The sequence below is a fragment of the Coregonus lavaretus genome (genome assembly GCF_964263955.1).
Source record: "Coregonus lavaretus genome assembly, chromosome: 20".
Taxonomy (NCBI): domain Eukaryota; kingdom Metazoa; phylum Chordata; class Actinopteri; order Salmoniformes; family Salmonidae; genus Coregonus; species Coregonus lavaretus.
This window is the reverse complement of record NC_140007.1, coordinates 36,169,875-36,186,016: the sequence shown is the minus strand read 5'-3', so window position 1 is coordinate 36,186,016 and position 16,142 is coordinate 36,169,875. Positions and strand designations below refer to the sequence as shown.

Sequence of the window (16,142 nt, the reverse complement as noted above, 5' to 3'; positions counted from 1 at the left end):
TATATAGCCTCCCTACTGTCACTTTATTTTTTACTTCTGCTCTTTTTTTTCTCAACACTTTTTTGTTGTTGTTTTATTCTTACTTTTTTGTTTAAAATAAATGCACTGTTGGTTAAGGGCTGTAAGTAAGCATTTCACTGTAATGTCTGCACCTGTTGTATTCGGCGCATGTGACCAATAAAATTTGATTTGATTTGATTTGATTTGACTCACCAGAGGTGGGCCCTGACTCACCATAGAGGTGGGCCCTGACTCACCATAGAGGTGGGCCCTGACTCACCATAGAGGTGGGCCCTGACTCACCATAGAGGTGGGTCCTGACTCACCATAGAGGTGGGCCCTGACTCACCATAGAGGTGGGCCCTGACTCACCATAGAGGTGGGCCCTGACTCACCATAGAGGTGGGCCCTGACTCACCATAGAGGTGGGCCCTGACTCACCATAGAGGTGGGCCCTGACTCACCATAGAGGTGGGTCCTGACTCACCATAGAGGTGGGCCCTGACTCACCATAGAGGTGGGTCCTGACTCACCATAGAGGTGGGCCCTGACTCACCATAGAGGTGGGCCCTGACTCACCATAGAGGTGGGCCCTGACTCACCATAGAGGTGGGTCCTGACTCACCATAGAGGTGGGTCCTGACTCACCATAGAGGTGTGTCCTGACGCAGTAGTCTCCTGAGTGGCGCAGTGGTCTAAGGCACTGCATCGCAGTGCTAGCTGTGCCACTAGAGATCCTGGTTCGAATCCAGGCTCTGTCGCAGCCGGCCGCGACCGGGAGACTCATGGGCAGCGCACAATTGGCCTAGCGTTGTCCAGGGTAGGGGAGGGAATGGCCGGCAGGGATGTAGCTCAGTTGATAGAGCATGGCGTTTGCAACGCCAGGGTTGTGGGTTCAATTCCCACGGGGGACCAGTATGAAAAAAAATATATATATATGTATTCACTAACTGTAAGTCGCTCTGGATAAGAGCGTCTGCTAAATGACTAAAATGTAAATGTAAATATTGGCATCATGTGTTAGGCAGCAAGGCCCTAGTTTCATACACCATTCTCAAACGAAGTATTCCACTTCATCAAAGCAAGCAGCCAGCTGGTAACCTAACCTTATGGGTTGCCATGTGCCTATTACAGATCAAATATTGTACACATTCTAGATACTAATTACCTGAATAATGAATCACTGACTGTAGATAAAGTGAGTAATTTAACCCCTTCTATCATAATTCCGAAAATAGAAATCTGTGTTCAAACTAGGACTCTGCTTACTACAAATTGGATGAATGCAGAACCTGATTTTCAAGACATCCAGTATAATGAAGTTACCCTTTCAGATGTGCGAGACAACAACTTCACAAAAGTCCCCTCTGTACTGGAGTTAGGAGAAAGCATGCATGTCAAATTGATTCATATTGAAATAAAATAATTAGACGTACTGCTCACTTTCACAAAATATGGAATATGTGAGCCAATGCCGTTTACATTAAGAAGTCAAGCTACAGTAGGCCTACTTTACTTCAAAGGAAATATTTAATTTCAAGAACACATAAATATATACAGTACCAGTCAAAAGTTTGGACACACTTACTCATTCAAGGGTTTTTCTTTATTTTTACATTTTACTACATTGTAGAATAATAGTGAAGACTCAAAACTATGAAATAACACATATGGAATCATGTAGTAACCAAAAAAGTGTTAAACAAATCAAAATATATATTTTATATTTGAGATTCTTCAAATAGCCACCCTTTGCCTTGATGACAGCTTTGCACACTCTTGGCATTCTCTCAACAAGCTTCACCAGCACTTTTTGGCTGCTTTTCCTTCACTCTGCCATCCGACTCATCCCAAACCATCTCAATTGGGTTGAGGTCGGGGGATTGTGGAGGCCAGGTCATCTGATGCAGCACTCAATCACTCTCCTTCTTGGTCAAATAGCCCTTACACAGCCTGGAGGTGTGTTGGGTCATTGTCCTGTTGAAAAACAAATGATAGTCCCACTAAGCCCAAACCAGATGGGATGGCGTATCGCTGCAGAATGCTGTGGTAGCCATGCTGGTTAAGTGTGCCTTGCCCGTAGACCTCCGAGACAGGATTGTGTCGAGGCACAGATCTGGGGAAGGGTACCAAAAAATGTCTGCAGCATTGAAGGTCCCCAAGAACACAGTGGCCTCCTTCATTCTTACAGTGGCTTGTGAAAGTATTCACCCCCCTTGGAATTTTTCCTATTTTGTTGCCTTACAACCTGGAATTAAAATGGATTTTGGGGGGGTTTGTATCATTTGATTTACACAACATGCCTACCACATTGAAGATGCAAAATATTTTTTGGGGTGAAACAAACAACAAATAAGACAAAAAAAACAGAAAACTTGAGCGTGCATAACTATTAACGCCCCAAAAGTCAATAATTTGTAGAGCCACCTTTTGCAGCAATTACAGCTGCAAGTCTCTTGGGGTATGTCTCTATAAGCTTGGCATATCTAGCCACTGGGATTTTTGCCCATTCGTCAAGGCAAAACTGCTCCAGCTCCTTCAAGTTGGATGGGTTCCGCTGGTGTACAGCAATCTTTAACTCATACCACAGATTCTCAATTGGATTGAGGTCTGGGCTATGACTAGGCCATTCCAAGACATTTAAATGTTTCCCCTTAAACCACTCGAGTGTTGCTTTAGCAGTATGCTTAGGGTCATTGTCCTGCTGGAAGGTGAACCTCCGCCCCAGTCTCAAATCTCTGGAAGACTGAAACTGGTTTCCCTCAAGAATGTCCCTGTATTTAGCGCCATCCATCATTCCTTCAATTCTGACCAGTTTCCCAGTCCCTGCCGATGAAAAACATCCCCAAAGCATGATGCTGCCACCACCATACTTCAGTGTGGGGATTGTGATCTCGGGGTGATGAGGTGTTGGGTTTGCGCCAGACATAGCGTTTTCCTTGATGGCCAAAAAGCTCAATTTTAGTCTCATCTGATCAGAGTACCTTCTTCTATATGTTTGGGGAGTCTTCCACATGCCTTTTGGCGAACACCAAACGTGTTTGCTTATTTTTTTCTTTAAGTAATGGCTTTTATCTGGCCACTCTTCCGTAAAGCCCAGCTCTGTGGAGTGTACGGCTTGAAGTGGTCCTATGGACAGATACTCCAATCTCTGCTGTGGAGCTTTGCAGCTCCTTCAGGGTTATCTTTGGTCTCTTTGATGCCTCTCTGATTAATGCCCTCCTTACCTGGGCCGTGAGTTTTGGTGGGCGGCCCTCTCTTGTCAGGTTTGTTGTGGTGCCATATTCTTTGAATTTTTTTATAATGGATTTAATGGTGCTCCATGTGATGTTCAAAGTTTCTGATATTTTTTTATTTCTTCATGGTGCCGCTTGCTTGGTGGTACCCCTTGCTTAGTGGTGTTGCAGACTCTGGGGCCTTTCAGAATAGGTGTATATATACTGATATCATGTGACAGATCATGTGACACTTAGATTGCACACAGGTGGACTTTATTTAACTAATTATGTGACTGAAGGTAATTGGTTGCACCAGATCTTATTTAGGGCTTCATAGCAAAGGGGGTGAATACATATGCACGCACCACTTTTCCAGTATCTTTTTTTAAAGAATTTTTTGAAACAAGTTTTTTTTCATTTCACTTCACCAATTTTGATTATTTTGTGTATGTCCATTACATGAAATCCAAATAAAAATACATTTAAATTACAGGTTGTAATGCAACAAAATAGGAAAATTAAAGAAATGGAAGACGTTTGGAACCACCAGGATTGAGCAATCGAGGGAGAAGGGCCTTGGTCAGGGAGGTGACCAAGAAACCGATGCCCACTCTGACAGAGCTCTAGGGATCCTCTGTGGAGATGGGAGAACCTTCCAGAAGGACAACCATCTCCGCAGCACTCCACCAATCAGGCCTTTATGGTAGAGTGGCCAGACGGAAGCCACTCCTCAGTAAAAGGCACATGACAGCACGCTTGGAGTTTGCCAAAAGGCACCTAAAGGACTCTCATACCATGAGAAACAAGATTTTCTGGTCTGATGAAACCAAGATTGAACTCTTTGGCCTAAATGCCCAAGTGTCACATCTGGAAACCTGGCATCATCCATACGGTGAAGCATGGTGGTTGCAGCATCATGCTGTGGGGATGTTTTCAGCGGCAGGGACTGGGAGACTAGTCAGGTTTGAGGAAAAGATAAACGAAGCAAAGTACACAGAGATCCTTGATGAAAACCTGCTCCAGAGCGCTCAGGACCTCAGACTGGGGCGACGGTTCACCTTCCAACAGGACAACGACCCTAATCACACAGCCAAGAAAAGCAGGAGTGGCTTCGGAACAAGTCTCTGAATGTCCTTGAGTGGCCCAGCCAGAGCCCGGACTTGAACCCGATCTAACATCCCTGGAGAGAGCTGAAAATAGCTGTGCAGCAACAGTCCCCATCCAGAGCTTGAAAGGATCTGCAGAGAAGAATGGGAGAAACTCCCCAAATATAGGTGTGCCAAGCTTGTAGCGTCATACCCAAGAAGACTTGAGGCTGTAATCGCTGCCAAAGGTGCTTCAACAAAGTCCTGAGTAAAGGGTCTGAATACTTATGTAAATGTGATATTTCCGGGGTTTAAAAACCTGTTTCTGCTTAGTCATTATGGGATATTGTGTGTAGATTGATGAGGTGAAAAAACAATTTAATACATTTTAGGATAAGGCTGTAACGTAACAAATATGGAAAAAGTCAAGGGGTCTGAATACTTTCCGAAAGCACTGTATACTGAGTATACAAAACAGTAAGAACACCTACTCTTTCCATGACATAGACTGACCAGGTGAATTCAGGTGAAACCTATGATCCCTTAGTGATGTCCCTTGTTAAATCCACTTCAATCAGTGTAGATCAAGGGGAGGAGACAGGATAAAGAATGATTTTAAAGCCTTGGACAATTGAGACATGGATTGTGTATGTGTGCCATTCAGAGGGTGAATGGGCAAGACAAAATATTTAAGTGCCTTTGAACGGGGTAGGGTAGTAGGTGCCAGGCGCACCAGTTTGTGTCAAGAACTGCAACGTTGCTGGGTTTTTCACACTCAACAGTTTCCTGTATGTATCAAGAATGGTCCACCACCCAAAGGACATCCAGCCAACTTGACACAACTGTGGGAAGCATTGGAGGCAACATGGGCCAGCATCCCTCAGGAAATAGGAGTTATAATTATATATATTTTTATTTTTAATATAATACACTGTGTAATAATAAAAGTCACATCATCCATATTATGTGTCTATTGATAGATAGTCATGGTGGTTTGCTGTTCCCTAAACCAGGGTTTCCCTAACTCGGTCCTGGGGCCCATGAGTGCACTTTTTTTTGCCTTAGCACTACACAGCTGATTCAAATAACCAACTCATAATCAAGCTTTGATTATTTGAATCAGCTGTGTAGTGCTTGAAAAAAAAAAAAAAAAAACGCATGCACCGAGGGGGGGCCCCAGGACCGAGTTTGGGAAACCCTGCTCTAAACAAGTGCTGATTCTTATAAGGCCTGCACTGTTTGGGCTGGTTCAACGCAATGACACAAAGAATGCCAGTCAACCATGCCACATTATCCCATCTTATTTAGAAGCATAATGCGGAGTTTTTTGTTTTTTTTATCGGTCTATATGACATTGTCCCATGGATACTTAACAATAGGCGATTAATATTGTACTAGCACCGACAGGACAGACAGCACCCGGAACAAGAATGGATGATACATCTATTTCCCTAAACAAGCCCGTCAATTGTGTTTTTTTAGAAAATTGGTTACTTTCATCTTGAACGTTTAGAATATATGGTTACAATGTAGATATTCGTCCGCGGGTTTTGAAAACAATTCGTGTTATTAGCCATCGAGCTAAATAACAGCTAAATCCGCCTAACATCGTCGTTCTTATTAAAATGTACAGTGTATACAACGTATTTTTTGTTCTTACCCATTCCTGTTTTTATTGTCGTGTCTTTTTTTGTGTCTCACTGGTTGCAAAGCAATATTGTCCGTCATTCCTGCAGCCCAGTTGACGGTGACGCCACCTCGCAGTCTCTGCGTTCTGGGCGGAGGCTTCTCGATCTGTCAGTGGCTGCTCTGGGCATGCTTCAGCTAGTGGCTTGGCTCTGCTCCATTTTTTTTTTAGCTGATGCCATTTCGCTTTATCAAATAGGTTAGAATTGGTGTGATGAAATAGTATTTAAAAATATGAACCTATAGATTATGGCCTATAACATTATACGACAAATCTCCAATGGCTTAAAATGTATATATTTTCTTTTTTTTATCTTCATTCCAACAGGCCTAGGGGCTTGTCCAGAGTAATGCACTGATCAGAACTTTAACCCAGTAGCCTATGTATGTGCCATCTTGCTCTCCATTTCAAGAGACCCAAATTGGAATAGGATACTTTAAATTAGGTCTATACCTGCAACACCTGATGGGCCCGGTTTTGGGGGATCATTTTATCTAAAAATGGTTGGATAAACTTATTACGCTACCTCCATTTTGCTAACCACCCAAAGACCGATCTAGGCCTTCATCTGTCAAACAGATTGTTAGATTTGATTGTGGGGGGGGGGACATTTTTGAATAGACTGCTAGTTGGATAGAGATGCAAATGAATTTAGTTGAGGATGCAAATTGCCTTGGGAGCCAACATTCATTCCTAGGACAAGTGAGATCAGCAACCAAACTAACAATTGTGTCATCTGAAGGAGACTAGATGGAAAGCAGGGGTGTGCACGATGCAAATGAAAGAAAAGTAGCAAGAACAGACCCATGTAATCCACAAAGTGTATGCCCTGACAGAACAGATCAGATAGCATTTCATTGGCAGGACTGTAACGAACTCTTCATAGACAACTAAAGAGATCAACTTCATACAATGAAATAAAACACTGCAACATCACATGATTTTCAGAATAATGCATGGCATGATGGGGACAGAAAACAGAATGCAAACCCAAGTTGGAAAAGTCACCCTGATTTTTATTTTCATAAGACCAGAAGGTAACGTTTAGGCGATAAGGAAACAAATGAAAGAAAACAGAGGACATTTACATTGTAAACAAGCCTAAACAGGCTCAACATTTCTTCAATTTTAGAGACAACCTCAAAGCAGTTCTGACATGATTAGATTTTTTAAACAAGGCACAACTTGGTAAATGCATTTTAAATGGGGAATGTACAACAGTATTCTAGAGTTCATCTGAGCATTCTGAGTTGTGCAAAGAGTCCAGTGATACATTCATTACTTACAACTCAGTAGATGAGAAGAATGAAAGCATATCATTGCTTACTCAGAATGTATCAGAGAGCAAATGTACCTTTGTTAACCTTGAGGGTAGGTGGAGGAAAAACTAATATCTAAATGAGGTAGTGAGTCACCCCCCAAAATCTGGCATCGCACGCAATATAAATAAACAAAAAGTTTATAAGAATCAACAGTTGATAAAATAATGTATAGTAGATTCGCACTTGTATCAGTCAATGGAGAGAAGTATTGAAATATGTCACTTAACAGAGTTGGGAATTGAGTGAAATGTTGAGTAAAATTTGGAAGTCAACATTTCCAAGTCCTCAAACAAAGTAAGAAAATAAAAGGCAACAAATCACTGATGTACCCTCTCTAATATGACCACCAAGGTAAACAAAGTCAAGATGGATGGTTTTGAAATGTTGCCGTCAAAATTATAAGTTTACCAAAAATTTGAAGAAATATAAAGTGCAGGCATGATTGAGAGAATTCAGCATTATATGTGTGAGTCCCAAATGGCATCATATTCCCTATATGGTGAACTACCTTTGGCCAGGGCCCATGGGGCTCTGGTCAAAAGTAGTGCACTATGGAATAGGGTGCCATTTAGAACACAACCATAGCTTTCAGAAAACAACCCACCAAAAGACGCAGAAGCTCTGCTGGTCGAGAAAAAGGTTCATGGGAGCAAAAAGAACAAAACAATAACGTAAATGTGAGTTAAAAAAAAATTTAATTAAAAAAAAAAAACACTTCCAGAAACAATGCACTATAGAAAAATAGTATCAGTCAAAACAGACAAAAATAACCATTACAATCTTGTGGTGCTTTAAAAATAAAAAAGACAATATAGCAACAATCCATATTCTAGCTAGGCACTTGGCATGAGGTTTTTCGGTTTTAGAGAGAAAGGCAAAATAAACTACTTTGTCTCAACATGTGTAACATATCTGGAAAAATTATCAACATCCAAAATGGACAACTGAGCACATCTGTAGGCCTGTCTGGATCAAACAAAAGTACATGACACCTGACAGATAACTCTCTCAGTAGACCACCTCAGAGCATCTCCAAACTTGAAATAAAACGCTTCCCTCTGAAATATCGTGAGAGACTGTTGGTCATTATATAAACATCAAATGTATAGCACACAATAGGAGTAGAGCCAAGCAGTTATGTACTGTACAGAGGAATCAGGATAACCACTTGTTTATTGGCACTAAAACAATGGTGTCCACAATCAGTCATACACTGAATATTTTCAAATGCTAGACAAAATCATTCAAAGTACAGGTTCTTCCATCAGACATTCTGAATCAAAGCGGTTTCAGGTAAGCCATACATTCAACTTCTGGATACAAGACTAAAAAGGAGTCACTCACAGATATACCCGCATATATTGAGAAAAAAATAACAAAACAGTAAATACAACTCCAGTAGTTATATCTAGTTCAACTAAATGTAACACTTTTAAGGGATGAATTGTTCAAATGAAAGGGTAGGGAAGAGCTGCATCATTTAAGTTACTGAGAGTTCCAAATAGGCTTTGCAAAAACCAGCAATATGTTCAGCAAGGGTTAAGGACGATCTCCTAAAAGTGTTGGAATAGCACGTGTTGATTGTACCTGTCGAGGACCAAGTGGCAAATGTTAGCCAACATTGCTACTATGAACATTCAAAATCTGTACACAATCGATGAAAAAAACTAAGCAAAACAGATAAAACTGCCTTGTTCTTCCATTTCAAAACTAGTTCACTGCAATTTTCCCTTCCTCCATGAAATGTAGGAACTGAGATTTGGCCACGCTCTCTGAGCCATTCTTCTCCATCTCTGCCATGGTGGCAGGCAGGCCAGAGTGGGACCCATCCATTTTCATCAGGCCTCCAGTCGAGCGGACCAGAGGACCACCGGCCAGGCTACCAGGCATACCACCATTTTGGATCACAGAGATCTCGTTAGTCTTCATGGACAGGCCGTTGGTGAAAGCAGCAGCATACTGGTTCCACAGAGACTGGTCGAAGTTCATTGGCTGAGGAGGACCCTGTTCCTTGGGAGGTGGCATCATCTCTGGCATCATGTTGCCAGACTCTGAGCTCATGGCTATCAGGGCCATGGGGTTGTCCAGAGAGAGGCGCTGGCCGCGCCTCGCAGAGCTGTTCCACATGTGAGTTGTAACATGCACCTAAAACAAATATAGATAGAATACACATCAAGAAAATAGTGCCAATATTCATAAAAGCGTGATCCAGAATGGATTACTACAGAAAATTACTGTTAAAAATACCTCATTTTTTGTTGCATATACATTACAAAAGTATCATACCAGACCACAGAGTCTATGAAAGATGGAGGCTTTTATAGCATGTATCTTCTATGAAAGACAGCCTTACCTTGAGGTTGCCTCTAGTGGTGAAGGCCCTGCCACAGACGGTGCAGCCGAAGGGCTTCTCTCCAGTGTGGGTCCTCTCATGGATCTGCAGGGCGCTGGCAGAGGAGAAGTTTTTGCCACAGGAGTTACACAGGTGCTGCTTGCTGGATCTACGGGGAGCACTAGAGCTGTCCCGTGGCTGCCCTCCCGCTCCCTGGGGCATCTGAGAGACAAATAGAGAGCTCATGCCCATTGAGCTCTCTGGCGGAATCTGCATCTCCAGTTGGACCAGACTGGAGGGCACCCTCATGAAAGGAGGCAAATGGCTGGGAGCTGTTGAGAAGGAGAAGATTCCAGTAAATAAACAATACTCAAAGATTACTCCCAGTCAGAATACTCTTAAAACCATTCAGAGAATGCCATTGATTTACAATACAGCACATTCTAAACAAAGGGGTTTAAACACTTACCATACTCTCCATTAGTGAAGTACAGGCCAGGCTCTTCTTTTATGGTTTTAGGGGTGAAGCTGGGTGCCGTCAGGTCCAGAGCGCCATTGGACTCACTGGCATCCTGAGAGCCGCCATCAGAGTCTGGTTTAGGCCTGTTCCGGGTGTAATCCTCAGGGAAGGCTAACTCTGGGGACTTTGACTTGCTGCTGCCCACATGGCTGTAGACTGGGGATGAGGAGTGGAAAGAGACAGAGTCGGAGATGGCGGGGCTGCGGCCGCTCTGGTACTCTTGCTCCCGGAGGCTCTCAGAGGCTGAGGGGGCCTCTTTGGGGGGCACGCCGTCACTCTCTGAAGCGGTGCTGCTTTGGCGCTGCAGGTTGAGAGCTGAGGTGAGGTTCTTCATGTGGTTCTCCAGAGCAGCTATGCTGGAGAACACGGAGGATGGAGGAGCATGATGAGGCTGGCGTGGTTCCTCAGACGCAGCTGGTGGGAGAGAATCTGAGGTGTCGCTTGGCTTCTCCTGAGAGTCAAGATCTGTGTATTGGTCTTCCATGCTCTCATCAAAGTCGTTGATGTCCATGGACTTCTCGTCGGGCAGAGAAGAGTCCATTTCTTCAGAGGCCTCGAACTGGGTCTCTGGCATGGGGGTGTTGGGGATCTGGCCTCCCATGTGCATGCGGATGTGCTGCTGGAGAACCACAGCATTGGTGAACTTCTTCTGGCAGATGGGGCAGGAGTGCTGCATCTTGAGGGGCGTGTTGGCCCGATGGACACTGTAATGAGCTTTGAGGTTGCCCTTGGTGGAGAAGGCACGGCCGCATATCTTACACTTGTAGGGCCGCTCACCCGTGTGTGTACGGTAATGCATCTTCAGGGAGCTCTGGCAGCTGAGCACCCGGTGGCAGATGTAGCACTCGTTTGGGTCATTGGTCCTCTTTTCCAGCCCATCCACCATCTGCTGTAATTTGGCAGTTTCAGAGCCGTCGGGTTCGCCGGGAAGGTCTTTGCCGTTCATGTGATGCAGTGCTCCCATTAGCTCTTTAGATACCTGGTGGTTCTGATCAGAGCCCATTTCGTGATTGAACATGTTTGAGGAAATTGATGCTCCATCACTTCCTGATGATGACGGTCTTTGGGAGAACGGGTCGCTCCTGAAACCATCAAACGAAGGCTTGAACCCCTGCAGTGCTGATGGGTGGAAACCTGGAGATGGGATGCCAAGCATTGGCTTCATTTCCACCATGTTGGACTCTTCAATGGGCATTGACATGCCGTACGGGATACCGCTGCTGGTGGGAATGTTGTCAAGGTGTTCTGGCACAGGGTGTGGGTTCATCCTGATATGAGGGTACTTCTCCTTGTGTCTCTGGAAATGCACTTTAAGGTTTCCTTTGGTTGTGAAGCGGTTTCCGCAGATGTTACATTTAAACGGTCTTTCTCCAGTGTGCGAGCGCAAATGGATCTGGAGCCCGCTGTCGTTCCCAAAGGTTTTCCCACAGTACTTACACTTGTGTTTGTACATGCTGTCGCCACCAGACCCGTTTTTAGACTCAGGCATGTTTGGGATCTTGCTCTTTACTTTCTTAGAGGGATCCAACCCTGATGAGAGGCCAGTGAAGGGACTTTGGAAAGCCATGGAGCCTGGTGATTGAGGCAGTAACGCTGGTAGGCGGTTGGCCAGGTCTGGGAGCCCCTTCAACATATCTGCTTTGAAGGGCATCGGCCCCATGCCTCCAGCCAGTGAGGTGGGGATGCCGTTGGACTGTGGTAGTTTGCCCTGTTTGAGGGACTCTAGCGAGAGACTCTGGCGGCCGGTCCTCTTACTGATCAGGGCTGCTGCAGCAGAGAGCTGCTGGGAGAGGTGAGCTCCTAGGGCTTTAAGGGGGTCAACTGCTGTCCCTTTGGCCGAGTGGAAGCTCTGTGGAGCCATCATGGCCACCTGGATACGGATCTGCTCAGTCAGTTGGATCTGTTGGATCTGCTGCTGCTGGAGGGCCACCAGCTGTTCCAGGATCATGGGGATGGCCTGCAAGGCCTCCTGGGAGGCCTGTGGAGACTTGCGGTTGTTCAAACCACTGTTCGATGAATGCTGAGTGACGGCCACTTTGGTGCCAGGCATGGACTCCAAGGTGACATTTGAATCTTGGAGTTTGGATGAGGCCTGGTGCTGATGGTGACTCATCTCAGGCCTGGGACTGTCAGACATCTCTACCTGGTCTTGTTTGGATGGTTGTTCCTCACCATTTAATTTAGGTCCTTCCTCATCCTCCATCCTTTCCATAGACTCTGCATTGGACTTTGACAGAGAATTACTGCTGGGCTGGCAGTCATTGTGGTCATTCTTGAAGTCACCAGGGGAGTCTCCTTGTGAGAACTCTTCTGGTACTTCTCTCCTCGCTCCATCTTTCATGATGACTGCCTCATGACTTTTAGTGCAATTATTCTGATGTTCGAGAAATTCAGCCTCGTCGAAGAATTCAGCACAGCATTTGGTGCAGACCTTCGTCGTGTCCATTCGAAACCTCTTTGCCTCATTCCCAACCTCTTCAGTTTGACCGTCTTGTAGAACCCCTGTAATGAAAATCAGCAGGGCAATCAGGTTAAAACCACCATTAAATAACAAAAACCAACTAAATTCACAAAGTATAAATTCATTAGAGTCTGGATATAATTTAAAATAGCCAGCATACGCATATCGGCATGGAATTGAAATTCAATCAATTATTTATATTTTTTAATTTCAGTCAAACACACACAAATGCATTTTAACTATACTAAAGGTTGTATTCAAATACTGCAATAACTAATGGGGCTCATCTACATTAGAAAGTATGTGCTTTTGGTGGGCAAAGCTTGAATCAAAGTCTTACATTCATGAAAAGCATTTAATCAGATTTCCAGTCAATGCATTGCTAACATGAGGGTTTAGTGCACAACTGGGCCAGCAGAGGGCAACATCTGATTTGAGACAAAAACAGGGGCAACCTGGCTTTACTGACACATTTCGATTTAGAAACTGAAATACATTCCTATAGCAATCATACTTTATTATAAGGATTGGCTAACATGTGAACCCATATCATATTGTGTGGGCCTGTAATAATCAGTCCGAATTTGCCACAATAATTAAAGTCTGGGAAGTACTGTATGAACTGCCCCAGTTTCTGTGTTCAGCGTTAGAGAAGAGACACGTCATAGCTATACTCATCGTCGACATCGCTAACGCACTGATACAGGGGCAGGCGTGAACGAACTATTAAACAACCATGTAGTCTACATAACCGGCACTTAAATGTAATGTATCAACAAATGTTATATAAACTACATATGCCTATGCCCAGTCAGGGCAGTTGCTTCACACCAATTGATTTGTCTTTCTAACTTTCACACCCAGAAAAGATCAGGGAAAATCGCCCGCATATTTACATTTTAGTCATTTAGCAGACGCTCTTATCCAGAGCGACTTACAGTTGGTGAGTGCATACATTTTTCACACTGGTCCCCCGTGGGAAACGAACCCACAACCCTGGCGTTGCAAGCGCCATGCTCTACCAACTGAGCTACAGGAGGGCATATCAAGTTCTCATTTACATGCAAAGTAATACGAGCAACATTTTTACAAAATGGAACACGTGAACCGGTATAAATCCTAAAGTGATCATTTTAAATGTGTCTGCCCACCCGAGGCCATTTAACAACCAGTCGCATTGTCAAATGCTAATGTACTCTCGACTGTGGGGGGTTAGACCGCCTGTCTGCATTCTTCTAACCCAATTGTTGCTGGGTTTGCTAATCGCTCAGTGGGGTCGGGTGAAAAAGTTGCAAATTACATTGTAGGTAGGCTATTCAGAATCCGTTCATTGTCAAAGAAGTTGCCAATGTTTCAGTGCATAATAACGCAGTAGGCAGCGGGAGGAGAACGTTACCTTATCAATCACTATGCAAAAGTGGTCGATTATGAAAAAGACGCAATTAACCTACAACCTACAAAATGAGAGAAAAACCCGTTTCTAGAAAAAAACAACTTCGATTAAAATCGGGATATTCAATTAATATTTAAAACAAAGATCAGAAAAGATTGACTTCACAACGTGTCCCTCCACTCATATAACCACTTGGTGGCGCATAAATTCTATCAGATCATCTAGTCTCATAGTTCAATATGGCACGAGGTGAAACCACACAGGGGTTGCCAGTTTGCCACTTATCAATGAGAGTACATTGATACATTGTATCAAACAGAACATATTTTTTATTTAACTAGGCAAGTCAGTTACGAACAAATTATTATTTACAATGACTGCCAAACCCGGACTACGCCGGGCCAATTGTGCTCCGCCCTATGGGACTCCCAATCACCGCCGGATTATTATACAGCCTGGAATCGAACCAGGGTCTGTAGTGACGCCTCTAGCACTGAGATGCAGTGCCTTAGACTGCTGCGCAACTCGGGAGCCCGAGTGACAATTCTCAGATCAAAGAATCTCCGACAAGTCATAGCACATCTGCACTCTCCCAATCAAGGCGGTCTACGTGTAAGTGCCATCAGTAGGCTGAGGGATGTAGCTCAACGCCAGGGTTGTGGGTTCGATTCCCACGGGGGGCCAGTATGAAAAAAATAATCATAATAATGTATGTATTCACTAACTGTAAGTCGCTCTGACTAAAATGTAAATGAAAAATAATCATTCATAAAAGGTTATGTTCATTACTATGGCTTACATATGGCAACACAAGCCGCACCCCCACCCCTTGCTTGCCTACAAACCTACCACTAACGCTCCGTCCATCCCCCACCTCTCCACATATGTAGGAAAGAAAACAGTCATGCGTTAAACTGGGGGATTTATTGCCTTCAGGTCAGTTTACTCCTGAGTCACATTTCATACTGTCCGACACCTTTGTTTAAAAATTGCCACCTAACACACCACATCAAATATATTCCATATACACCTACATAATGATGGAAAGCTAAAGAAAACCTACAGTGCAATCATATTAGTAGGCTAGTCATAATGAAAGACAAACACCACATGCAATAACATCTAAAACGAATGCCCAAAATGGATAGTTGTTCAATTAGGCCTATAAAATCATAAGACTGCTTTTGTGTAAAAAAACAACAAAAAAAGTTTAAAAAAAGGTGATATTCTAAAAGATAGCCAACGAAACAATCAGATAATCAAATAACCTACAGCAATAATCACGTTTGTGATTTTCACCCAGATATTCCCGTTTCGTATTCCATAGGTACATTTTGAAAAAGTAACTTAAATTAGAGAAAAGTTGAAAGGCAGTGTCGTTTAAAGTGGGCTTCTGGCTCACTGACAAATAAAATGCAATTGCTTAATCAGTTGGTCAAACCGATCAAACGTTTCCAATTAAGAAACTCATACAATTTCAAAAAGTGAACAACTGTAGCCTATTTTGGCAACAAAAAAAAACGAGTTGAAATCTTCAACTCGCAGGTTTATTCATGAAAAAGCGTGGTCAGTTCCAAGGGTCATGATCCAGCCAGGTCAAAGTGCGAGGAGAAACATTGTATCACTTTCCAATTATTCTGTTGATATCTTGCAAAATTGTATAAATGTAACCCCGCGCGACTCTTTCTAAAAGTAATTTATCAATCCAGAAACTCACCATTTTCTGACGAACCGGGCTCATCGGAATTAATTTGCTGTGGCTTAGCTTGCTTGCGCCTCGACATGGTGCAAACATCGGGAGCAAACAGTAACACAATTTTCTTCCGTTCTTTACAAATTCTTCGGGTTGGAAAATTTGCTCCTCAAGTAGAAATGCGCATGTCAAAGTAATTATTATTATCAATAATGCATTGCGATGTATCATGGTCCTCTGACAGCTGATTGGCTCCAGTCCAAGTGCTTCCACATTATTCAAATAGGGCCCATTGATGAGAAAAGCAGTGCCATAAGGGGGCGTGAGATGCGATACTAGTGGATAGGCGGTGACGGATGGATGGATGGATGGAGTGAGGTAAAGGAGTTACAGATCTAGACCTACCTTATCTGCCATACTTTATCTATGGA

The 16,142-nt window shown here is 43.6% G+C and overlaps 2 protein-coding genes across 2 annotated transcripts in view; both read right to left on the bottom strand.

Annotated features, from left to right (window-relative positions):
- Positions 1–6,031, bottom strand: part of LOC311148018 (putative phospholipid-transporting ATPase IIA) — a gene marked incomplete at its 5' end in the record, with an annotated part of 45,233 nt that extends 39,202 nt beyond the window's left edge. Inside the window, one exon of the mRNA XM_084184901.1 lies at positions 5,964–6,031. Within this exon, the coding sequence (XP_084041027.1) occupies positions 5,964–6,031 (68 nt within the window). The remainder of the gene's footprint in view (positions 1–5,963) is intronic.
- Positions 6,032–9,022: 2,991 nt separating this feature from the next.
- Positions 9,023–15,802, bottom strand: sall4 (spalt-like transcription factor 4; the record flags this gene model as incomplete). Its single annotated transcript, XM_084184900.1, has 4 exons — positions 9,023–9,457; positions 9,666–9,976; positions 10,114–12,666; positions 15,736–15,802. 4 exons carry the CDS (start codon positions 15,800–15,802, stop codon positions 9,023–9,025), a joined length of 3,366 nt encoding a protein of 1,121 aa, XP_084041026.1.
- Positions 15,803–16,142: the final 340 nt, after the last annotated feature.